General features: G+C 37.2%; 2 protein-coding genes across 2 annotated transcripts in view; one reads left to right on the top strand and one right to left on the bottom strand.

Annotated features, from left to right (window-relative positions):
- Positions 1 to 26,945, bottom strand: part of pcxa (pyruvate carboxylase a) — a 153,659-nt gene that overhangs the window by 24,928 nt on the left and 101,786 nt on the right. The window contains exon 10 of the mRNA XM_016228863.1: positions 697 to 841. Within this exon, the coding sequence (XP_016084349.1) occupies positions 697 to 841 (145 nt within the window). The remainder of the gene's footprint in view (positions 1 to 696; positions 842 to 26,945) is intronic.
- On the top strand, positions 7,121 to 14,361 carry lrfn4a (leucine rich repeat and fibronectin type III domain containing 4a). Its single transcript, XM_016228864.1, has 3 exons — positions 7,121 to 7,585; positions 8,970 to 10,628; positions 13,076 to 14,361. Exons 2-3 carry the CDS (start codon positions 8,992 to 8,994, stop codon positions 14,109 to 14,111), a joined length of 2,673 nt encoding a protein of 890 aa, XP_016084350.1. The 5' UTR covers positions 7,121 to 7,585; positions 8,970 to 8,991; the 3' UTR covers positions 14,112 to 14,361.

Genomic DNA, 26,945 nt, shown 5'->3' with positions numbered 1-26,945 from the left:
GCACAATTTACTCTGTATTAGTTGCACCGACATTAAACATTCATAAAAGAAACACAGAGCTGTTTATAATCTGTAATAAGATCACTGATGCATTAAACATGCATTCAGTTATTTTACAGTACCTCATTAACATACAGTACCTCAAAAATAAAGTTTTACACAAAGAAATCAATTATGAAGCAAAAAATTTGACAAAAATGTCCCAGATGTTATCAATGTGGGGTCAAAAGTAGTATAATTCTATGGATTTTGCTTTCATCTGCTGTCTGACCTTTTATTCTATTCTATTCTCGGCCTATTAAACAACGTGTTTAGTTGAAATGAGTTCAATAAACACTCTTGAAGAGTGTTTATTATTTCATGACAACTTGTGCATTATTTAAGGCTACTTGATTTGATTTTATATTTAGCAGCCATAACTGGTCATACTGAGAGTTTCTGACATAAATCGACAACATGCTGTGTTTTATGATTTGAAATAAATAACCTCATGAAGGTATAAATGCCTCTGATAATAAATTCCAAGGGAGCAAACAAAATTGAATAATAATAAAAAAAAAAAAAGTTATTTTCTGACACTAACAGAAACTAATAGCACTTCTGAAATGAATCAAATATAAAATAAGTGCACCTTTAAATTCAGTCAAATGTGTGAATCATTCTGTTCACTTAATCAATTGTTCAATAAAAGGTTACCCAGGTAGTGAAGCAGTTTCTGGGCTCGGTTCTGCACCGGTTTGAGGTTGAAGAGATCTTGATTCTCGTCGATGAACTGAGTATCTACCGTCCCATTCAGGAACTGATTATTACTCAGCACGTTCTGGAGGAATGGGATGTTTGTCTGGGGAGAGAAAAGAGAACAGACAAATACATTTTTAACTAGTTCAGAGGAACTGATGAGCTGAAAGCTGGAGAGAGCCTAGAGTGGGCAGCTCTTGAGAGACGAAGACCAATCAACACGGGCTGAGCTTAGGTGCTAATGGTCCTACACAGGGCAGATGGGGCCATTCGGTAGGCAGTTCTAAAATCAATACCATTATCTAAACACTCAGTACTCCTTTCCATTACTATTCAAACCTGCCTTTGTGCAAATTGGGCTCGGGTCACGGAAGAAATGGTGCTCACTGTTACAGCATGAAGAAAAAACTCAATATACTGAGCTAACATGCAACACATTTCAAGTCCTGTGTTCCTGATATAGTCTGTTACATGCATTTCTGTGGTGCTATGAGCTGAAACCAATGGCTGAACATGAAAGATTTTCCAGAATCCATTAGCCTGACTGTCGATACTGGACTCCAATGGCAGTTGGAGAAGGGGAGATAATAAAGGTTTAGATAGACATGAAATAAAGGGTATGAAATCGGAAGAAGGTTGAAGAGTTGAAAAGGGAGCAGATGTGAGAGACTAACAGAATAAGCAAAGTGTTAATTGAAACTCTATAGTTTTAGCACTTGGCTTTTGCACCCTTGCCACCTACATACATACACATAACACATTGATTCTCTACGGAAGGGTTTAGTGGAGACAAGTGAAGGAGAGATCGAGGATGAGGAAGAAAAGAAACCAAAAGAGAGGCCGAGTCCAAATCTTCTCCCAAGAACTGAGAGTTGGAAAGAGTCAGCTCTAATCCGCCAGCACTCTGACCCAGATTCTTCTGACTCCAGGATTCCTCCTCATTCCAATCTTTTACATTATTCCTCTCAAAAAACAAACTGTAAGCATTTTAAATGTAAAAGCAGACGCAGCCATTTCTGGCTTGAAAGCGCAAGACTTCTGGTGTCAGTTAGCTGTACAAAAACAGTCTGTTATGCTGCTTGATGTTGGTATATTTTGTTACAATAATCATGAACACAATGGTTTGTTTTGCAAATAGTTTTACTGTATACTGTACTTTGTCATTCTTTAGTTATATACCTAATGAATCGCATGACATTTACAGAAAATAGCTTACTTCTGTGTTGAAAAATAAAAACAAAAAACAAAAGATATTTTCAAGAACATTAGTAAACCTGTGTTGGTCACCACTGACGATTGTATGGTCCAAGAATGATATTTCTCAAAATGTTCCACAGAGTTAAAAATGTTTGCAATGGCATGAGGGTGCATTTATAATTCATTTTTGGGTGATCTATTCCTTTAATTTACTGTACGTCTTAATACAAAATCAATCATGTGCGTCCAAACTTTTAACTTTATACAGACATAGACACAATGCCGGAGACATGAAGTACATAATGTTGTGTAAGACAAAGAGTCTGAAGCTACAGACTTTGCATACTTGTACAATAAGATGCATACTGATGTACTGAAAGCCATTGCGACTACCATAGCTGACGGGCAGCAAGTTTAACCCTCTATGGTACTGTGTTGCCTCCAGGCAACAAACTAATTTTGACTCACTGAACCAAAAGACAACGCCCAATTCATGAGTCTCTTCTTTATGCAGAAGGGAGGACCATATTCTAAGTAACAGAAATGCAAAAACGGACAGTGAATTAAACCTTATTATTAGAATCATACTACATTATGTAGATAACTATATTAGTATTTCAAAGAAAGATGTGCAAATTTACTTCAGGCACGTAAACATCCATTGTTTCAATTTTATGGTTCAATGCTGCCTTAAGGAAACAAAACTATAATTAAATAAAAAGTATTTATTTGAAATATAAAGAGGAAAAAAAGCGATGTTTGATTTTTTTTACTCAATGGTATAAAAATACATAACAGAGAGTTAATGATTTTTTGGAAAGCAGAGCAAACAAGGGATTTTCAATAACATGATTCTACAACCACATCCTGTCCACATGTTCAATACAAAATAACCATGATGCTGAAGAGCACAAGCATGCACATAAATCCACAATAATCAAAGCTTTCTCATGGCTGGTAAAGGAAATGTCTTTTTACAGCTTTGCTTGGACAGTGTTGTTTAGTGGTAAACCACAGGGTATTGCTGGAAACAATTTGTTGCCCACAAGCTCTACAATGGCTGGATAAAATCAGGGAAGAAACAGAATAAGAGAGAGAGCGGGAGAGAGAAAACACTGGAGTTTAAACATTTAAGCACAGACAGGCTGTGGATATATTCAAGGCTACCTGTCTGGATTTTTACATTTAGAAATAAGGAGCAACCACATCGAAGAATACAGGGTTAAAATGAGCAGTTACAATGCCAACCCATCCAGCCACGGGACCTGTATATCAAGACAGATGGAAGTACAGATGGCGATATCACAACGTAGTCTCACAGATTTAACCAATTTGAGTAGCTCAGAGTTTGGAGCTGTCCAGGGTGCTGAAATATCTCAAGTCCACTGTGCTTTACTCTGTTTCCCAACCTTCTGTCTCTCCACAGCCTCATTAGAAAGACTCAATTATGCCTTAATCAACAACAAACTAGAAACGTATTCATATTATATTCACATTATAGCTAATTATTACTATAAAAGCTACTATTATTATAATGAAGTATTACACAAGTTTTGACAATTCTGAGGGCAATCGGCTGAGAAACTGAGAAAGGCCTAGGAGCAAGTTTATTCATAAGTAAAATCCACATTGGGTGTTTAATTAAATTCAAGACATTTATATTATTTTTATTTTCATCTTTCAAACCTCAACAAGTATGAAATATCACCCATCAGAAAAACGCATCATCATTTATACAAATGTCAATGAAAAAGGTCCCAGCAGCAAGAACATCTTTGAGAAATAGTACACAAGATTAAGTCTTCAAATTGTGAGGAAACAGTGATCGTTATATTTAAATCCTGCAGATTTGCATTGTTTATATAAACACATACACTACTGGAGTCTTATGCTCACCAAGGCTGCATTTACTTGAAATACAGGTAAAATCAGTAATACTGTTAAATTACAATACAATTAAACTAAAATACAGTTATTACAGTATGCTATTTGATGCTCAGGAAAGATTTCTTATTACAATCATTAGCACTGTTGAAAACAGTTGTGCTGCTTAATATTTTTGTGAAAACCAAGATACATTTATTCCAGGATTATTTGATAAATAATTCAAAGGTAAAAATTTTTTATATTTATTGGGGGGGGCGGCAATGTACAAAGTCTTTACCTTTACCTATGATCAATTTAATCCATGCTTCCTGAATAAAAAAATACTAAAGTGGACTGCTTCTTGAGCATAAAGCATATTACAATGCTTACTGAATAGATGATGTGACACTGAAGACATGAGTAATTCAGTCTTTCAGTAAAATTCAGCTTTGCCCTCATAGGAATAAATTACATCTTAAAATATATTAAAACAGAAATTATAGCATTTAAAAGAGCATTACTGTTTTAATGTATTTTTGATCAAATAAATGCAGCCTTGGCAAGCATGAAACATATTTTTAACAAATCTGACAGACCCCAAATTATTATACTAATACATTTTAACATTTCAAGTTAACATTAGGTCATGTATTATGAATATTAATGATTTAAAAACACAGTACATAACATTTTTATACTATTAGTAATAAAAATCATTATTAGTTCATAATACCTACATTAATGTTAACAAATTGAACATTACGGTCAAAGGTGTTACTGTTTTCATTGATATTTGAAAGTTTATGCATTTATGAATTTCACTTTTTTATTTCATTTTTCACTCATTTTAAGGTATTTTTTTCACTTAAAAAGCAAAAATAGTCAACAAAGCTGTTTTGGGGATAAGGTTGGAGCCATGTCATATCCTGTCAAGGGCATCAGAATACCCTTGTTGCCCACCTCCAACAACCCATGCATCTCTCAAAAGTTCTCAAAATCAGCTATTCTTATCCATTTTTAATGATATATAATGAATTTGCATTCACAGAAGATGAAAATTGACTCTGTGGGAGAATTGGTGGCAAAAGTTCTTAAGTGTGTCTGCTGACTGATGGTGCCCTGCTGTTATGTACTGTCAGAGGGACAAAGCTTTAAGCAATTCCTCTCCAGATCCAACCTCACACCCCAGTCAGCCAATGCACTCCCATTCTGCCTTTACCCTTACATTTCGTCTCTCCCCTCATACCGAGAGCCAAGACTGCTTCAGGCTCTGCCACTCTCCCCTCCCTCTCTCTCTCTCTCTCTCGTTCTCTCTTCCCTCCCTCCCGCTCACTCTGCCCTTGCTGTAGCAGACACATTGCAGTCGCAAATGCTTGCACTCACATCGACTTGCTCTCTGCATCAGAACCAACAAACCACAGACTCGCGCAGTTCAAGAATACAGAGCAAAACAAGGCATTGATTTATGGCAATAAGCGACATCAGTGGGGACTCAACCGCACGGTTATATGAAGGTTCTTCGTGCCTGTAGGTGATGGTTTCCTACTTTGAGGGCAGGGTTTCCCTGGACCGTTTGCTAAATTAAAAACAAAAGAAGCAGTGGGGAGAGAAACGAGGGGCGTTTAATCCATGCTTCCTGAATAAAAAAATACTAAATTCCTTCCAAAAAAAAGCCTTTCTAAGCCTAAACTTTTGAACAGTAGTGCATATTTTACTACAAAATAAATGAATAAATGCACACATTAATTGTCAAACCACACATATTATTTAGTTTCCTTAAAAAGGAAATAAATTAGTTCAAGTCTTAATATTTTAAGTTGTAAATTCACTCCTATAGGTTCAAGAACCAAAAACTAAATCTTATAGTAACCCGCTTAAGTTTCCCCCGGGGTGTATGTACCCCTGCTGGAATCACTCTTTCACAGCAATTAGTTGGCTTGGATCCAGCAGTTGCAGTCTCTTTCTTAACGTACATACACACATGAATCATTCATATTTGTCTTATGGTACTTAAATGTATTATTCATGATCTGTCATTTTTTGAAACATGATTTAACTGAACCAAGACTGATTTTGCCTCGCCGTCCAAATCTTGAGTCTGATACGTCAGCCGCAGCGAGGTTTAGCAGACTCTGAGCCCACCGGTTACATGCTTGAAGCGTGTGGAGCTGGGCTACAGCGGGCCACTGGCAATGTTGCGTGCCGTCCGCTTAGCTGTGTTTGCATGCAGTCAGGCCTCTATATATAGACCCGCATAAAGACTGAGTGACTCATGCTTACCTAAAATCACAGAGCCCAGAAAAACAAAGATTACAGGAATCAGAGACAGAACATGAGAAACTGAGGAAAAAGTGTAACTTGGACTGAACATCTTTGGCTCCTTCACTACTTCTCAACTTTTCTGGCCGTGTAAAGCTGTATTAGCCTCATGCTCATAAGATGATTATACAGCTCAGCTTATAAGAACGGCTCTCTCATGATTTGGTACAGACAGTGGGCTTTGAACCGTGACCGCTTGCATCAACAGTAAGTGTCATAACACTGGACCAAGACATTGTTTTTAGGCTCACACTTTACAACAAGATTCATTCATTGTTAACATTATTTAATGCAACAGCAAAAATGAGCAACACTTTTTCAATATTTATTAAGCATTTATTAATAATGTTTGTTCCTGCATACACTACCATTCAAAAGTTTGAATCAGTAGGGTTTCTTTTTTACTTTCTATTTTTAAGGATGCATTAAATTGATCAAAAGTGACAGCAAATACATTTATAATGTTACAGAAGATTTATGCTTTGAATTAATGCTGTACTTTTGAACTTTCTATTCATCAAAGAATTCTGAAAAAAAAGACTTTCCACAAAAATATAAGGAAGCACAACTGTTTTCAACTGTTTGGATTGCTTCTTGAGCATAAAGCATACTACAATGCTTACTGAATAGATGATGTGACATTGAAGACATGAGTAATTCAGTCTTTCAGTCAAATTCAGCTTTGCCCTCATAGGAATAAATTACATCTTAAAATATATTAAAACAGAAATTATAGCATTTAAAAGAGCATTACTGTTTTAATGTATTTTTGATCAAATAAATGCAGCCTTGGCAAGCATGAAACATATTTTTAACAAATCTGACAGACCCCAAATTATTATACTAATACATTTTAACATTTCAAGTTAACATTAGGTCATGTATTATGAATATTAATGATTTAAAAACACAGTACATAACATTTTTATACTATTAGTAATAAAAATCATTATTAGTTCATAATACCTACATTACGAGATTAAATGGATTGGAAGCCACTTGCTACTGGAAGCACCTTTGCAAATAAAATATGATTTGAATAAAACAAGCTTTCACTGGATTCTGACTTAAATAATGCTGTGAAATAAAGGAGAATTTTGGATGAAACAGGAAACAATGAAAATCAAGAAAAAAACAACCAAGAATTACCCAATTCCATTTAACTGAAGCTCACTAAGGATTATGGAAACGGGTCAGTGACTCATGGCGAAGAAAAGAACAGCAAAGCAGTGAGGATGTGACTGTCAGTAAGTCATCCATTTGACCACAGATCAAATTCACATCATCAGGATTTTCGACGATTCACTATGGGCACAAATCGACCCTTAGCACACCTGAATATTTCCACAGTGTTTCCCTCTGGATTTTCAACTGAAGCAATGATGGGACTAGCTGGGCAGTTTGTCTATAAAATAACTGAAAGGATTGGAAACCATTTTAAATCTTAATGAAACGGACACAACAGGTATGAAAAATGACAGTAATTTTTCTCCTTTCCCTCCACGCACAAAATATTCTACTGCTGGCAGGTAGAAGCCCATGAGGTTTGTCAATTGTTTGCAGGATATTTACAGTGTGTAATTCCAGATTCAGAACAATTAATATGAATTCCACTGGGTATTCATTCTTTATAGCAAATTTGCATGCATACAGCTTTGAGCCAATTGCACATGGTTATTTATAGGATATAACTCTACTCCCTACGCTGCCCCATCTTATCTCTTCATCTTTCCCTTTCTCACTTAAACACACACTCTCTTGTTTTAAAACTGCTTTGCGAGAGTGATACTGGAGCCATTATGTAAGACTGAAATGAACAGGCCAAAATCACAAGCAACAGATAGAATCATCAGCATAACATTGCAGCATTTGTTGACCGCAACTGATGGACTAATTAAACCAAGTCAAGCATTTGCAAATGTTTAAGGACAATTGTGCATTGGATATCACAGGGTTTCGGTCTTGTGAAATCAATTAAAATTCATTTTACACTCGTTGCAGCTTGTGTCGCTCCCTACTGTTGTTGCACTGATTGTTTGGAGCAGTTCTATCCAAGTGTGCGACACACACAGACAGTTATGTATCAGGTTAATGGAGTAATCAGACCCCTGTAGGAGAGCAGGGAGCAGCAGGGAGGAGAACAAACAGAAGGACATAAGACTTGGGTAAATAGATACACTTTGTCTGCACACACAGCCACAACAAGAGCCACATAATCTCACATCTGCGATGAGAAGACAGCCAAGACATTCATCACTTAGAATGTGACTGATCATCTTGTGGCTTGTCCCTGGCAGCCAAATCGAGTCTCTCTTTCGCTCATAAACCAGGGGAAAAGTTTAAAAGTTCTTGCTGCACTTGCTGGGCACATGATAAATGCCTTGAAATCTAAACAAATGACAAAGGATTCCAGGTAGACCATTAATCTGAAGCAATGGACACTGGTAGATTGGCTCACGATATTCCCTGGCAGCCAAATCGAGTCTCTCTTTCGCTCATAAACCAGGGGAAAAGTTTAAAAGTTCTTGCTGCACTTGCTGGGCACATGATAAATGCCTTGAAATCTAAACAAATGACAAAGGATTCCAGGTACACCATTAATCTGAAGCAATGGACACTGGTAGATTGGCTCACGATAAACTCCTCTTTGATACACTACAAGATGAAGTGAGCTTATACTGGATGAATGACTAGGCATAACACCAAGTCTCAGTGGCAATTAATGGATAACCGCATTTGGGCAGGGGATTAGTGAATGGACTAGCAGGCTTAGGACTGAGGGAGACAGAGAGTGCTCAACTTCTTCCAGTTCTGAGTTGAAGCCTCTAATGTTTGTTCTCTTTACACAGGTCTGTGGACAACCTGGTTACCATGCCACGCACAGAACCAGTGAGTCCATCTAGAGGAACCAATCTGTTGCCAGAACAGGAGAGCTTGAAATGGATCCAACCAAGGAGATGTCCTGCTTCATCTATCCCTGTCAGCACAACAAGTGTCCGCCCCTGTCCCATGCTACAGTCAACTATTTTCTGGCTGGGTCTCCTCAGCTCCATACTGCTGCAGAGTGGACAAGGTGTGTTGGCAGGGGAGACATGGGGCATGGTGTCCATCTGCCCCATCCATTGCGTGTGTCGGAACTTATCAGAGTCTCTGAGCACACTGTGTGTGAATAAAGGTCTTCTTTTTGTGCCACCAAACATTGATCGCCGCACTGTGGAGCTGCGTCTTGCTGACAACTACATCCTGGAAGTGGGAGGTGCAGACTTTGCCAATATGACAGGACTAGTTGACTTGACATTGTCACGCAACACCATACATGCTCTGAAACCACTGGCCTTTGTTGATCTGGAGAGTTTGCGTTCGCTTCACCTGGACACCAACCGTCTCACAGTGGTGGGGCCTCAGGATCTGACAGGTCTTATTAACCTTCAGCATCTCATCATCAACAACAATCAGCTCACAGATGTTTCGGAGGATGCTTTTAATGACTTCCTGCTAACTCTGGAGGATCTGGATCTTTCCTACAATAACCTTCGCCGGGTTCCTTGGGAATCTATTCAGAATATGGCTAGCCTGCACACCTTAAATCTAGATCACAATCTAATAGACCAGATTGCTGAGGGTTCTTTCAGTGAGCTCTATAAACTGTCCCGACTGGATATGACCTCGAACAGACTGCAGACTCTTCCTCCTGATCCACTGTTTTCCAGATCCCAGATTGGGGTTGTCAGTCCAACACCGTACAATTCAATCATCAGCCTTAACTTTGGGGGGAATCCGCTGCACTGCAACTGTGAGCTGTTGTGGCTACGACGACTGACTCGGGAAGATGACATGGAGACGTGTGCCACACCTACTCATCTGGCAGGTCGATACTTCTGGTCCATTCCAGAGGAAGAGTTCACATGTGAGCCTCCACTGATCACCCGTAATACCAACAAGCTGTGGGTGCTGGAGGGCCAAAGAGCCACACTTAAATGTCGAGCCATTGGTGACCCTGAGCCAGTCATTCATTGGGTGTCACCAGATGACCGTATTGTGGCCAACTCTAGTCGCATTCGCTCATACTATAATGGCACACTGGATTTTTTGGTGACCCGTGCTAGAGATGATGGCACCTATACATGCATTGCCATCAATGCTGCAGGGGAATCCACAGCTCTAGTAGACTTGAAGATCATCCCTCTTCCTCATAGAGTGAATGGTACAATAACTCTCATCAACCACAGAGACCCTGGATCCTCTGATATTAGTAGTGGCCGTGGAGGGGTTGAAGGGGCAGGAACTGGTGCAGTGACTGTACGGAATGCCACTGGAGGCAAGGGAGATACTGGAGAAAGAGGAAGTGGAAGCAGTAATGGAGGAACAGAAACCCTGGTAGGAGTTCTAGGTGTGACATCCAATTCAGCACAGATTCGCTGGAAAATGGGTCAATCTTCAATGCCTTTCTTAGTGTGGATGTATCAGATCCAGTACAACAGCACAGCTGATGACGCACTTGTTTACAGGTAAGGATATCTTGTTTCTGTTTTGTTGCAGCACTTTTGACAAAAAAAGAGAAGAGAAAATTATGTCTTGGTTTTTAGTGTTTGGTTTTCATGCGTTTCAAGTGAATGCATGTAAACATCTTTGGTGCTCATGTTCGTGGATTTTAGGCTTCAGATATTGATGGAAGGATAAGGCCAAAGGAAACAGACACAGCCCAAAGCGGATAGAAGATTCAAGTTGAGCCATGAAGCTAAAAGAGATACAGGCAGCTATGTATAGCCAGGGAGAGGTAAAGAAAGCAGAGCAGTGGAGTGGAGTGAGAGGACCTGCTGACTCCGGGGAAAACAGGATGGACCCTTTAAAAGGGCAAAACCTACACATTTGAAGATGGTGTCACAAAGAATCAGGAAGAGTGAAATGGATCTAAATGTAGAGAGAAGGGGGACAGAGAGATGGGGCAGGTCACAAGGGAAGGGCTGTAGTAGTTGCTTACACCAACTCTTAGACAGGTGGAAGAAGTCAGTAGTGGTTGGCTTGGTTCTTTTACACACTAACAACGAATATGAAAACTATTTATTTGGCTGCTAATTTAACAATATCTAAATCAAAAGAAAGTTTCTCTGTACAAACAGTACCTACACAAAGAAGCCACCTGGCTTTTTATCATCTTTCAAGTCTGATGGTTCTTCAGCTTGTGTTCTCTCATGGGATAGTGAAGTGTCCACTGTTTGCACACTTCAGAATCTCAGCACATGCAGTACATCATCTGGGTATTGTTCAACTACTGATCATGAATACGGATACTTTTTGCATATTGTGCAGTAGTATTTGGATGCACAAACAACATAGTTTGCATGAAAATATTCTATTACAGACATGAAAACAGAAATTCCTTCATGGTAGTCTTTATTTTACGATTTGATTTGCTTATTTCACTCTTCCTTTTCATTACCTTTTCCTTACCCTTTACAACCTTACTAGAGGCTCTTCAACTCAATAACATTGAAGAGAGCTGCAACATTCAATGCACATGCACAGAAGAACCAATTCTTGCATGGTAAGGACATACATTGAGAGGCTTAACAAAAGAAAGGAGCAGTGAGATTTCCAGGGATTGGGATCAATAATAAATGGTGAAGGTGAGGGGCAGGTTTGGATGACAAGGAGAGAAATATATATATATAGATACAGGAGGATGGGCCGAAGAGAGGGGGATGAGGGTAGCAGAAGTAGCAGCAGTTGCTGAGTGATGGCAGGCAGAGAAGTACATGAGTGGGAGGCCAGGCATCTTCATAATGGAGCTGTTACTACAGCTATTCCCATCAACATGCAGGAATCTGTAAGAGTAAACAATAAGCTACTCTAGGCCAGAAGACAGACATTAATGCACATTGACTGGCCACCTTGAGTGCATTGCTAAACTAAAGAGATTTTCCTAGATATTTTTCACATTCAAGAGACACTCCACATTTAATACAAGTTAAACTCTATTGACAGCATTTGTGGCATAATGTCAATAACCACAGAAAAATATTTTGCTTCTCAGTTGTTTTTAAAAAAAATCAAATCATTCATTTTCAAAATGACTGGCCAACACAATTCATAAAGAAACAACTAAGACTTCATTAACATCAGATCATTAAGACATGTTTTCTGTAAGGCTTGTAATTCAAATCATCCATGAGAATTTGAAATGTAATATGCAGATAAGCATGCAAATGTCTCATTGATATGAAGTGACACACTGAGCTCAAAAATAAGAGAAGTCTACATGAATGTGAATTCAAATGTATTTTATTCCTTACAGTGCAGCACGTATTCAATAACACCACAGTTCTTTTTACTGAGGTGGAGACTCAAGGAAAGATAAATTAATTAATTAATACAATTGACGAATCTCAACAAAATATTCTTGTCTCGGAAAAGAAAGGAGGCAAATAGCTTATTGAAACTAGTGCAAAGGAGATTGAAAATTATTCAAGGTCCTTCTGCTGTAAACGCCAATTACCTCTCAAAGTAAAGTGAATTTAAGGACTTGAATCAGGTGTAGCCATCCAAAGTATTTTCATTACAGACATACAGTATATACCAAGCAGCCAAAGCAAATCACTGGACACAGTCAAAGAAGTCTATTAAAGAGTACTGTACGGACAGAGATGGCAGATTCTAAAGACTAGTGTGGGCAGGAGTCCTTCAGGCAAGAAGCATGTCGGCAGCCTTTTAGCTTTAATGTAAAAATGCTTCACCGCTTGTCAGACTGCCGCATCCACAACATCTGTAGCTTATTATTAATTTGCTCATTTCTAGAATCCCTTCATTGCAGGGTATTGATTTAAGCCATTTTCACTACAAAACTTAGCTTCTGAAACTCACTTTGTTGTGCTTAATGTATTTCTGTCAGGATATTTTCTTTGATATGATGTTTAATTTCTCATAAATGTTCTCTTCTTTTTCTATTTGGTGTCAGAATTCTGCCTCCAACCAATAATAGTTTCCTGCTGAAAAACTTGGTGTCAGGAGCAGACTACAGCCTGTGCGTCTTGGCCATATTTGATGATGGCATCTCCTCCTTGGCTACTACAAAGGTACTGGGCTGCATCCAGTTCAGCACTAAAGAGGATTATCCAGAATGTCGTTCTCTGCACGCTCACTTCCTGGGCGGCACGCTGACAGTGATGGTGGGTGGCGTGGTGGTAGTAACCCTTCTGGTCTTCACTGTGGCCATGATGGTGCGCCATCGCGTCTGCGGAGAGTGTCGGGACGATGCCAACAGGCCGGGCAAGTTCTTTCCAGCCAAAGGGGTGGATGTTTACGCCCAGACGAACGGAAACAACAGTATGATGATGGTGGCGTTGCCAAATGGACTCTTGGCCCGAAGAACAAATGACAAACACAAGCCCAGCTCTCTGCCGAAACCTAAACAGAGCCCGGAGCCACACCGTGGCACACGCGATAGGGGAGACGGGGTAGTGAGGGAAAAATGTTTTAGTCCTCTCACACCAGAAAGTGAGAGATTGACACTCTATTACTCCCCAAGTAACACACTGCCCACGCCGACACAACAGCGAGCAGGTAGGCTCAAGTTGAGGAAGTCCCTGGAGAAAGACAGAGACATGGAAACACAAGTCTTGGCCTCGCTTGCACTGGCACAAGATGGAGATGACGGAAGGGAAGGAGGCTCAGACGTGAGGCAAGCACTCAAGACCAAGCGTAGCTGCTCTTTTGACGTGGGTGAAATCACCACCACCACGTGTTACAGCTACGCCAAGCGTCTGAGCGTCATCTGGACCCGACGTAGCCAGTCCCTACATGGCATGCTTGCCCACTGTGCCTCCACCACCAGCACGACCAGCACGGGTAGCAGCGAGCAGTACGGCCTAACGCAGAACTATCTACATGCCTTCGCTTCCAACAACTCCTCCAACTCCAACTCCAACTCAACTTCAAACTCGAACAGTAGCATGACCGTCAATCCAAGAGACCTGGAGGAAAGCGTGGTGTAGATAGTGAAAAAAAGACTCCACATTTGAGGGGGGTGACATTTAGGAAAGGCTGATACGAACAAATGAGGTAACTATAAAAATTAGATGAAAACAAATTATCAGGGGAGGACAGGATTGATGAGAATAATGCTCCTGACACAAAGGATTGGCTATTATTTGATGACCGCCATTATTTCGAACCACAACAAGGCTCAAAATCTAATTATGTGAAGACAAAGAATGACAAGTAGGATTTGAAGAAATATGAATTCAAGGACAGGCTTGTTTTTTTACGACAGGCCCAAGGCATGGGGGATTACAACCTAAAGCATCTGTTTCAACAAGATTAATTAACCAATTAATAAATTATTGAATAAATCAGCCGCTACTTTATGCAGAAGAAACACTATTCGAATGCTAATGAGGAGCTGAACTAAAGGGGTAAATATAAAAAATAAAAAATAAAAAAAACATTCAAACCCAAAGAGGGAATGCATTATCTGTCTAAATTCACTGCTGCGAAGAAGCACAACATGTCTGGGCCCTCTAATGAGGGAAAGTATATAAATATGCTGTAATGTTTCTTTCCCCATTTTTTTTTTTTTGGTGGATATGTTTTTCAATTAATTGAAAAGATGAAAGGGGGACTCATAGAACACTTCAACACACTGGTGTTTAAAACGGGGAAACCATTTGTTCAAATGTCATTCAAAAGTGGACTGAATAGTCATAATTGTTCTTGTATGATCAGCCCTTTTCCAGATTCCAAAAGAATAAAAAGCTGTTCTGTAAAAATGATATTCCGTATTGTGGAATGAAGCTGTAATGAAGCTCTAATTGAGATCAATCTGATATGATAGCTCCCAGGTTAATTGCTTAAGAGAATCTGGAATAAAAAGCCATATGGCACATAACGCTTTGAACCAAAAACAAGAGCGCTGCAGTTAACTGGCAGCATGGCATATACAGGCCTCAAAAAAACCTGATTAAAATGTCATAATATAATCAGCTTAATGTCTCTACTGTACTAATTCTAGCTCAGCTAACTTAACTGGAGATTTAATTGGAGATAATTAGCAACAACAACAACATCAAGGTCTGTTCATCTGCAAGACCTAAAAATAAGTAACGTGTTATATGAGCTAAGGCTTCAAGATGAAGCTTGCTATTTCCAGTTATGTTTCTTCATTTCTTTTGTGTCAAGCCCACTAAAGACCATTTTTATATAACAGTCGACAGAAGAGGAGGAGAAAAACAGGACGGAGATGAAAGGAAAAAGGTAGGGGTGAAGGTGTGGACCAGAAAAAGAGGGCAGTGGCGCAGTTGGGGGAGGTTTCCTGTCTGCCTGGTCTGTGTGTTATGCTAAGCTCTTTGTTACAATGTATATCGCAAATGGTCTTTGAAGCTCAGGATGTAGCCAAGATTTAATGATATGGAGAAATAATGTGTATGTGTATAATTTATTTTTATCAATACATGATTGATTTCTTTTATAAAACCTAGTGAGCAGAATACTTAAAGAGTGCCCAGTAAGGTGCATTTATTTGATGATAAATACAGTAATATTGTGAAATATTATTACAATTTATAATAATTTTTATTTATTAGTATTTTAATGTACTCCAATGACAAAGCTGAATTTTCAGCATCATTACTCCAGTCTTCAGTGTCACATGATCCTTCAGAAATTAACCTAATATGCTGATTTGGTGCTCAAGAAACATTTTTTATCATCATCAACGTTTAAAACAATTGTGCTGCACAATATTTTTTGTAGAAACTGTGCACTACCATTCAAAAGCTTGGGGTAAGATAGATTAAAAAAGACAGGAAAGGCATTTATAAAATATTGATATTTCAAATAAATGCTGTTCTTTCAAACTTTCTATTCATCAAAGTATCCTGAAAATATGTATAACCGTTTCCACAAATATATTAAGCAACAAAAACTGCTTTTAACATTGAAAATAATAAGAACCTGACCATTCTGGCTGCTGAAAATTACCTGTTAAAATATATTAAAATAGAAAACAATTATTTTACATGCTAATATTTATTTTTACTATATTTCTTATTAAAAAAATGCAGCCTTGGTGAGCATAAAGAAGAAGAAAGTGATTGTCCTAAGACCTATCAGACTGCAAAAACTACCGGAAAAAAGCACGGCTTCACACAGATTTGATATCTCGTTCCAGTCAGGAACAGCATGTACTAATCGCATGGTCTCATTTTTACGGGCGCTTTTGTTGTCAGAGTGTGATGTCTAAAATCATGAGCATGCTTTTTATTTCCAAAGCACCCCTAGAGTGCATAAATGTCTTTACACACTCCATGAAGAGCACAAAACTCCGACTGCACGGAAGACAAGTGTGGGCAGCACAGGGAGGAGGTGGTGGAGGAGATGATGGAACGGTTCCTTATGATTGCTACAGGCGACATTCTGCCCTCTTTTACCCAGTTAAAACCTTCTGATTGGCACATAGGTGGTTAGCCGATCACATGCATGCAGGAGCAGTGATGCAGACAGAGCTGGCCTGTTCTCTCTCTGGCTGTGATGACTCCACTGCAGCTGCTGAGCTTTACCGCCTTTCCACCTCTCTCTCTCTCTCCTGTGAGTCTTGACAAGACGATAGCTAGTACAATGTACAAAATACGCAGCCTAAGCAACTTTAGTTCTTTGAGAGTCAAATTCTAACTTACTTTACTATGGGCATCCACCACAAAAGGCCCTACTCGCAGTAGGGCTGCACAATATATCGTTTCAGCATCGATATCGCGACAGGATGTGCGATGTTTACTGATCGTCATATTTATACTGATCGTTTTCTTTTCTCACACACAGACACCGTGTCTACACCGGACGTGACAAAGCAACCTTTAAAAAACATTTGAACTTTGTGTCAGTACGTCATAAATAGAACGAGCATCAGTTTACTGTCTGGGATTTGTCGTGTCATGCCGGGCTGCATCCAGTGTAGAGAGCATCACTGATTATAATGGGTTCATAGTATATTCATAGTACCCCAATCATTGATTTTTTCCCCCCAAATAGAGCTATACAAGTCATCTGATTTATTTTTTCATATCGCAAAATATATTTCAGAAAAACAAAATATCGCAATGTGAGTTTTTTTCCAATATCGTGCAGCCCTAATTCACAGTGAGGGTTAGATACAGTCCTCATACAGATTAAGTTCTTAAAGCAACAGTCCACTAAAAAAAAAAAATAAAAATGTAAATGTAAAATATTTAAACATCATTTGTATTTTTGAGTGATCTATTCTGTAATAAACAATTTATTAATAAAAAAAAAAGCAATTAATCGGGACAGCTTTCAATTTATTGATTTACATTTATTCATTTAGCAGATTTTTTTTTTATACGAAGTGACTTACAGTGCATTTAACAACACGTTTTTTGTAACAGCACACACATTCCCTGGTCTTATTGCATGACTCCCAAAAAACAAACAAAAAAAACAAAATGTAAAATATTTAATCAAAGTGAAATGACTTGCTCTAATAAAATTTTAGTTGGTAACTCAAATTTAAAAGAGAAAAGAAAAATGACAGCAAAAATAAATCGCATTATTGAAGTAAAATGATTGCTAACGCCACTTCAGGTTGACCCAAACACTTTAAAACCCAGTGAGTTAGGAATAGGATAACGTTTAATTGAGAACAGGCATCTGTAAACTGCATCTAACGTCAGTGATTATGATGGTTTCTATTTGATTTCGATGCTCGCAGTGCTCTCATAATGATATAAAGTCCACTTATATGCCAAAAGATCAAGGCAAATTTGATTGTTCATGTCATGACCCCTTTAAAAAACCCATCTCTATTAAGTGCAATGAACTTTTAGTATTGTGTGTGAAATGAAATGGCTTCATTTAGTAATTTTCACTGATAGGTTTTACAATTAAGTACTGCGTAAAAAAGGAAACCTGAGCAAATCCTCATATACAAAAAGAAAAAAAAAATCTTTCATATTCTGTTTTACTAAAACTGGTTGCTAAATGTATTTTCACATTTACCCAAAATGCTGCACAATTAAAATATAAATTAAACAATTCATTTTAAAAAATGCAATTTCAAAAATGCTGAATAACATTTTTTTTTTACAAAAAATAGTTGCTGATGCCATTTAATTTAGACAAAAACAAGAAAACTTGAGTGCTCACATTCAAAGGAGACAAAATTAAAGAACATTAAAAAAAAGTTTTCTCATGGTTCATCTTTGTGGGGGTTCAGATGAGCTTGTGCATCTAATTTATTAATCAGTAATTACAAAAATATCTCAACACATTTAAAATAAGATAAAATTTACTTGAAAAGGAAATCGTGTACGATATTAAGATTTACTTATAGTACCGTTCAAAAGTTTGGGGTTGGTAAGATTTTTTAAATATTTTTGAAAAGTCTCATGCTCAATGGGGCTGCATTTATTTTATATTTATAATATTGTGGAATATTACTACAATATACTACAGTGTTTTCATAATATATTTGTGTACTGTGTATATTTATCTATATATAAATACACACACATAAATGTATATATTTTAAAAATATTTACATGTGTGTATAGTATATGTAAAATCCTATATAGCATTCCGGCTACACTGAGAATAGTACCTCACATCATCATTTAAGGAGAAAACTGAACAATGTAATATGCTTAACACAAAGGGAGCAGGTTGATGAGGTGATGAGAAGATGCTGATTAAGTGAGCGGAGGCCGGAGGCCTAGAGTGAGGAACGGCGGCGGATTCGACGAAGGAGCGGCCGGCGGGCATGCGGCAACCACATGTGACGACCCCGGGCTGGACTCCGCTTCGTCCACGGTGAAAGCCGATCCGGTGATCCACAGTGCAAAGTTGATGTATTTCCTCAGCAACCAGCACGGATCAGCTCTAGGCACGAGGAAGTGGATATCATCATCTTTTGGAAGGCCAAACAAAGTAGTTTCGCTTTCACAACGAAGCACACAGCGCCTTCACGACATGGCGGCAGTGGCAACAACAATACTACAGCGAGAATAAAAGTTACGCCTTCTTTCTTTGCGTCAACATTTGGGCGGCGTTATGCAAATCTTCCCACATCGTGACGTAGACATGTGGGGGCGAGTTTGAACGAGCCGTTTTAGGTGTGGCTGACTCTTAACTTTTATAAAGAATATCTCTTTGGATTTGAGACTTTAGTCTTTGCAACTTTACAGATCTTCTTCATGCACCAAAAGCTTGTAACACTCCAAAGAGCATCATATGACCCCTTTAAAATGTAATTTTATTGCTTAATTTTATTCCATAATCCATCAGAAATCATTTTAATACTTTGATTTGGTTTTTTAGAAACATTTCTTATTATTATCAAGGTTGAAAACAGTTGTGCTGCTTAATACATTTGTGGAAATGCAATACTTTTTTGTTATTCTTTGATTTCAAAGAACAGCATTTATTTGAAATAGAAATTTAACAATAAATGACTTTACTGTCACTTTTGATAAATTTAATGCATCCTTGCTCAATACAAGTATTATTTTCTTAAAAAACAAACTTTTGAATGGTAGTGTATGTTATTTTCAGAGAATATATATTGAATTACATTCATTTTTTTCCCATTTGGACAACTTCATAAATCTCACAAAATTAAAAGTTGTTTAAAGAACTTTTATATCGTTTTACAATAAGAAAAAGGCACAAAAAAATTATCAGTATACTTGTCCACCATTGTTTCTATTAATCAATGATAAACCAATAATAACAAGAAATTGAGGAAAAGTGTCAGAACTTCCAAGTTCCCATTTTCCAAAAGCAGTTTCTTGAGGATTATGAGTGATGACACCCTGATACCAGAAACAGCAACCTCATGGGAGAACTGCAGCATCTAGCTGGAGGCACCTGGCTGGTTCTGACAAGAACACCTCTAGGCCGTTAGAAGGGCTTGTTCAGCAGTAATGATGAGAGAAGCTGACAGAGACAACACTTACACTACATGTCCTGCGATCTCTTAAGACAACTGTACTGCCTCATAATCAACTAGAAGCTAAAACTGACACAGACACATTGAGATGGTCTTCACAAATCCACTGGTGACCATAAATGCTGCACAAAGTGATCTCAAAACTATTGTCTTCATCTAAGTAAGGCTTGATATCGATTCTATGGCGCCGTGCTGCACAGATGAGGGTCACGTGATGCTGTAGGTAAAGATCAATTACTCTCTTGTATGGCCAGTAGAAGGCTCATTGGCTCTGTAACCAACGGAGTATAAAGGAGCTATCATGGATGTGAACATCCAGTGGAGCGTTCATACTTCAGCTTTTTTTTTTTTTTTTTACCAGAAGTTAATGACAATACCATCATAAATAGGGTACAAATTAAGGTAAATGTTAATTAGTTTTTTAAGCAATAGAGGGACAAATCCTATGTTTGCTGTTAGATATACCAGATACACTACTGCTCAAAGGTTTGGGTTTAGTAAGATCTTTTGTTTGTTTAATGGATCATGTGACACTAAAGACTGGAGTAATGACTACTGAAAATTCAGCTGTGCAATCACAGGAATAAATTACATTTTAAAATATATTAAAATAGAAATATATTTTATTTGAAACTGATTAAACACAATTAAACATCCAACCCCAATTAAACACACCTGAACCAGCTAATCAAGGTCTTACTAGATACACTTGAAACTTGAAGGCAGGTCTGTTGAGGCAAGTTGGAGCTAAACTCTGCAGGACACCAGCCCTCCAGGATCAAGTTTGGTGACCCCTGCGTTAAAGGATTAGTTCACTTCCAGAATAAAATACTCCTGATAATTTACTCACCCCCATGTCATCCAAGATGTTCATGTCTTTCTTTCTTCAGTTGCAAAGAATTTTATTTTTTTGAGGAAAGTTTTCGCCATACAGTGGACTTCAATGGGGATCAATGGGTTGAAGGTCCAAATTACAGTTTCAATACAGCTTCAAAGGGCTCTACACGATACATATTTGTAAATGTATAATTTTTTTAGAAAATGACCTAATGTTTCGATAGATAAGACTCTTATTCCTTGGCTGGGATCATGTAGAGCCCTTTGAAACTGCATGAAACAACAATTTGGACCTTCAACCCATTGATCCCCATTGAAGTCCACTATATGGAGAAGAATCCTGGAATGTTTTCCTCAAAAACCTTAGTTTCTTTTCAAATGAAGAAGGAAAGACATGAACATCTTGTATCACATGGTGGTGAGTAAATTATCAGGAAATTTTTATTCTGAAAGTCAACTAATCCTTTAACTCATTAACTCATTTAAAAGAACAAAAACATCATATCTGTCACAACCGTGTTACTGCTTGATTTCTCACCATTAGAAAACACTTACACTTTTAACATTGCAAAACCCAAAAATGTTGACCCTTTCTATAGGATGACGGTAAAAGTGGTAAAGTAGTAAATCTACAATCTTCTAAATTTTTACACAAACTGTGGCACTGACTGTATTCATCAAGATGTTACCCAAATGTAAAAATACAATTATTTAACTATTATTTTTCTTTAACATATGGCAATTTATGGTATTAAGTTCATTAACAACTACGAACTAGGGCTATGTCGATAGACGATAGTATTGTGTATCGATGATAGTCAGACATATCGCCTGTGCCTGATAACTCTGATGATAGCGAGACAATTATTATTATTACTATTAATATTATCTAATATTATATTAGGGCTTATTTGTTCCATCATATCTCTTTTTCCGTGTTTTTACAGTGTTGCGTGTTCTAACCAATCACACATGATTCTGTTGATTTTATGAATGCAATGGTCAATTACATGCGTTCAGATGAGTCATCACTGAAACAGCAGAGTTTTGTGACTGAATTCTGACTCGCAAATTCTCATCATAAACAACAAAGGGCAGACGTATGTGCAATGTAAGTATAAGAGATTTATTCAACATTCAGTGTAGATAGCTTCACCGATTATAATGGAAGTGTGTTTAAAGTGAATAAGAGGGACAAATCCTATGTTTGCTGTTAGATATACCAGATACACTACTGCTCAAAGGTTTGGGTTTAGTAAGATCTTTTGTTTGTTTAATGGATCATGTGACACTAAAGACTGGAGTAATGACTACTGAAAATTCAGCTGTGCAATCACAGGAATAAATTACATTTTAAAATATATTAAAATAGAAATATATTTTATTTGAAACTGATTAAACACAATTAAACATCCAACCCCAATTAAACACACCTGAACCAGCTAATCAAGGTCTTACTAGATACACTTGAAACTTGAAGGCAGGTCTGTTGAGGCAAGTTGGAGCTAAACTCTGCAGGACACCAGCCCTCCAGGATCAAGTTTGGTGACCCCTGCGTTAAAGGATTAGTTCACTTCCAGAATAAAATACTCCTGATAATTTACTCACCCCCATGTCATCCAAGATGTTCATGTCTTTCTTTCTTCAGTTGCAAAGAATTTTATTTTTTTGAGGAAAGTTTTCGCCATACAGTGGACTTCAATGGGGATCAATGGGTTGAAGGTCCAAATTACAGTTTCAATACAGCTTCAAAGGGCTCTACACGATACATATTTGTAAATGTATAATTTTTTTAGAAAATGACCTAATGTTTCGATAGATAAGACTCTTATTCCTTGGCTGGGATCATGTAGAGCCCTTTGAAACTGCATGAAACAACAATTTGGACCTTCAACCCATTGATCCCCATTGAAGTCCACTATATGGAGAAGAATCCTGGAATGTTTTCCTCAAAAACCTTAGTTTCTTTTCAAATGAAGAAGGAAAGACATGAACATCTTGTATCACATGGTGGTGAGTAAATTATCAGGAAATTTTTATTCTGAAAGTCAACTAATCCTTTAACTCATTAACTCATTTAAAAGAACAAAAACATCATATCTGTCACAACCGTGTTACTGCTTGATTTCTCACCATTAGAAAACACTTACACTTTTAACATTGCAAAACCCAAAAATGTTGACCCTTTCTATAGGATGACGGTAAAAGTGGTAAAGTAGTAAATCTACAATCTTCTAAATTTTTACACAAACTGTGGCACTGACTGTATTCATCAAGATGTTACCCAAATGTAAAAATACAATTATTTAACTATTATTTTTCTTTAACATATGGCAATTTATGGTATTAAGTTCATTAACAACTACGAACTAGGGCTATGTCGATAGACGATAGTATTGTGTATCGATGATAGTCAGACATATCGCCTGTGCCTGATAACTCTGATGATAGCGAGACAATTATTATTATTACTATTAATATTATCTAATATTATATTAGGGCTTATTTGTTCCATCATATCTCTTTTTCCGTGTTTTTACAGTGTTGCGTGTTCTAACCAATCACACATGATTCTGTTGATTTTATGAATGCAATGGTCAATTACATGCGTTCAGATGAGTCATCACTGAAACAGCAGAGTTTTGTGACTGAATTCTGACTCGCAAATTCTCATCATAAACAACAAAGGGCAGACGTATGTGCAATGTAAGTATAAGAGATTTATTCAACATTCAGTGTAGATAGCTTCACCGATTATAATGGAAGTGTGTTTAAAGTGAATATACTTGCACTAGATTGAAGTCAGATATGATGTTCTTTGGTAAGGTAAATGTTCTTTGCTCATTTTCTGTAGCTGCTTTTTGAGGAAATGTAAGCATTACAATTAGTAACTTACAATGTTTTTATTAAATTGTTATGTTAAATACAAATTCAGTCATATTAAAAACATTAGGCTTTTAGCCTTACACTGGAGTTGGTTCACTTTCCGGCAATGAAACTAGTAAATAAATAATTAAATAAATTTGCACAATAAAATTGTGTATCGGCAATCTCACAGGCTGACGATAGGACATGACAATTGAGCATATCGCCCAACACTGCTATGAACTAACATTTGGTCCCAAACTAGCCAATCGCTATTTAGCAACAGCTTCATTTACACTAAATGTGCTACCCTGTTACTCATTCTAGCAATTTTTTAATGTTTATTTCATGCATATTTCTAAGAAATGACACAATTAAGGTTTCGAAATGCATTTAAAAACATTCCAAATTTTGGTTTCAGGGTTGCCAAAATGGCAAACGTCAAAGGAATTGAACAGAAAATAAAACAGATCATCTGACATTAGTTTGAACTCTTGATGTTAACAATTTGTTGACAAAGAAAAAACATGTTTTTAAGAGTTTCGGTCCTTATTTTGTACCATTTTCATGGAAAGTGCCTCATACTAAAGAAGTCCATCTCTACTGTGATAGAAGGGGAAAAGGCCATGATGACTGTGAAAGGACAAACACACTTCAGACTCATGACCGTGACTCTCCAGGGAGAACAGGATGGTGTATTTGAGTTTGCGTCCTCATTCAATTTCACGTATTTACTTAGAGCGAGAGAGCTTCTCCTGTTTTTTTTCTTACTGCATACACCCTCCTTCTCTCTAGGGTTCTTAATGTTTGTCAGCTTCCATCAGTCTTCTTCTGATGCCTTCATGCAGACACACTCTCCCCTATTCTCACAATGTCTTTCACTCTCCGAAGCTTCTACCCTCATTCGATACGGCCTTCAGGCTCTTGACACGGCTCAACTTCCTGACAGTGATGAACATATCCGGATATCATATAAAAGCCGCCCTCACAGAGAGGAAGCACTGCAAACACAAGAAAGAAAGAGGCACTGCAAATAAAAAAAGAAAGAAAAAGACAAAGCAAACGGCAAGGCATGGGAGGATGACACTAAAAGAACTAAATGTTCCGCAAACATGATGACTTCTTTTAGATCTATATAAAACTTGGCTTGCTCAGCAGGGGCCTTTCAAAGCCAGCAGGACATTGCTAGAAAACATAATGAAACATTCAGGCTTTTATTTAATCACAGAGAACTGTTAGAACCAGGAATGTAGCCTTGGCTCCAATCGTTTCACCTCTTGCTATGCCCTGCGGTTTCTAATTGAGATTATTTCTAAAAGAAACAGCCTGTTTCTTTAAACATCTGTCCGGAATTCTGTTCTCAGCATTTGAAGTTTTCTACAATGTCCAACAAAGCAATTCACAACATGCAAGAGCTACCCATGGTGTTACAGAGCTTGAATGTGAGGGTTTCTTAATAGCCAGAGACTGTGGCAGACCACTAAGTGTATGGGCACAGGCATACATGATCAAATTACATCATATTTACAGAAAAACAAGCTATTAAGACCAAAATATATTTGAATATTTCAGGAGTAAAAAAGATAAAGAATCATATTCCTAAAACTGAATAATGCTAAAAGCACACATAGAGATGAGGGAGTCTGAGGTTCAAAAAGTTATGAAAGTGAAAGAACAGGAATGAAATGAAATTAATAATAAAAAAAACTAATTTCCTTATAACCTTGCATGCTCTACTAAATTCTTTAACTTTGTTCTCGCGACTGGAGAAAAAGCTCAAGGAAAAATATTGGTTTTGTACATCTGATTTGCAGTTGTCCACTACAATTCAAATGCTAAAAAATACTGTATAGTGTATAGTATGGTAGTTGTCTTTTCTTTTTTTTTAAGGATTTGAATGGATTTTTAAAATATGCACACATTCACTCGTAATCATATGCCTAATATGCTTAAAAAAAGCAAAAAAAAAAGCTTTAAAAAAAAAATTACAATCACATTAAATTATGAAATACAAGATTCATACAATTCTTTTTTTTATATTTTTCTGTTTCACGTAAATATTTTCTAAAGTCAAAATTTTTTAGTTCAAAAGAAAATTTGACAATTTGAGTAGTTAGCATCTCATTATTTTTGTATTTGTTAAATGTTTCGCTGCTTCTTTACAACTTGCATTCTTTCTCTGTCAAAACTGAAGTGGTGCACTGGATTTTCAGCCTTTATGAAGAGTAAAGCCCACCTCTTTGATTTTACTGGCCATCTCAGTCATTTTGACATTTACTGTTAGACTGCGGAGTACGGTGGCTGAGATAGCTCATCGTGCTGCAACTTCAGAAAACAAATGCAAATAGAAAAAGAACCAGCAAATTAAGTGTCGTAACCATGTTTTTTGGCATATTGATTACCCTTTGTATAACCACAGTAGTACAAATATGGTTAAACTATGGTTAATGTAGCAAAAACTATAGTGACCAAGTTTTTTTAATAGTAAAACCATGGTTAATTTAGTTTAGTAAGTTAGTAAATTTTGTTAATTAGTAAGTTGCACTGTAAAAAATTATTGTGATTTTAACAGTAAAAGACTGTAAAAATGCAACAGTAAAAACCTGTTAATTGGTTATCAGTAACTTTCCATACTATATACGATGAATAACTGTAATTACATTTAATTACATTTATTTTTTTGGGGACGTGAAAAAGAAAAAGTCATTGTATAATTTACAGTGAAAAAATGTAAATTGACACTCCTAGAATTCCCTGCATGACACTTCATATTTTATGTTTTTTCATTTAAATAACTTTCTTAGTTTTTTCTCATCAGTTGTGTACATTAGGGTTTTATCTGACATCTAATGTTGTTAAATTAATGTTTACTGAATTATTTCAGTATCGTGTGTTACCATGATGGTGTTTAGTGTTTGTGTGAATGACACTGTGCACTAATATAAATATATTAGTATTTCCCTTCTCAGCTTGTGGAAGAGCTGTTTGTGATGAGCTTTGATTCATCATGTGACTTTCTCATCACCACCTATTTTTGGTGGTTATCAGTATTACAATGGTTCAAAACAGATATTACCGTATTGACCTGAATATAAGACAATGTTTTTTTTCTTGGAAATACATCTGAATAAACGCGGTCGTCTTATATTCAGGGTCTAGACTTTGACAT

This window comes from Sinocyclocheilus grahami, unplaced genomic scaffold (genome assembly GCF_001515645.1).
Source record: "Sinocyclocheilus grahami isolate Dianchi unplaced genomic scaffold, SAMN03320097.WGS_v1.1 scaffold344.1, whole genome shotgun sequence".
Taxonomy (NCBI): domain Eukaryota; kingdom Metazoa; phylum Chordata; class Actinopteri; order Cypriniformes; family Cyprinidae; genus Sinocyclocheilus; species Sinocyclocheilus grahami.
Note: the sequence above shows the minus strand (reverse complement) of the source record. Positions and strands in the feature narration are given on the sequence as shown.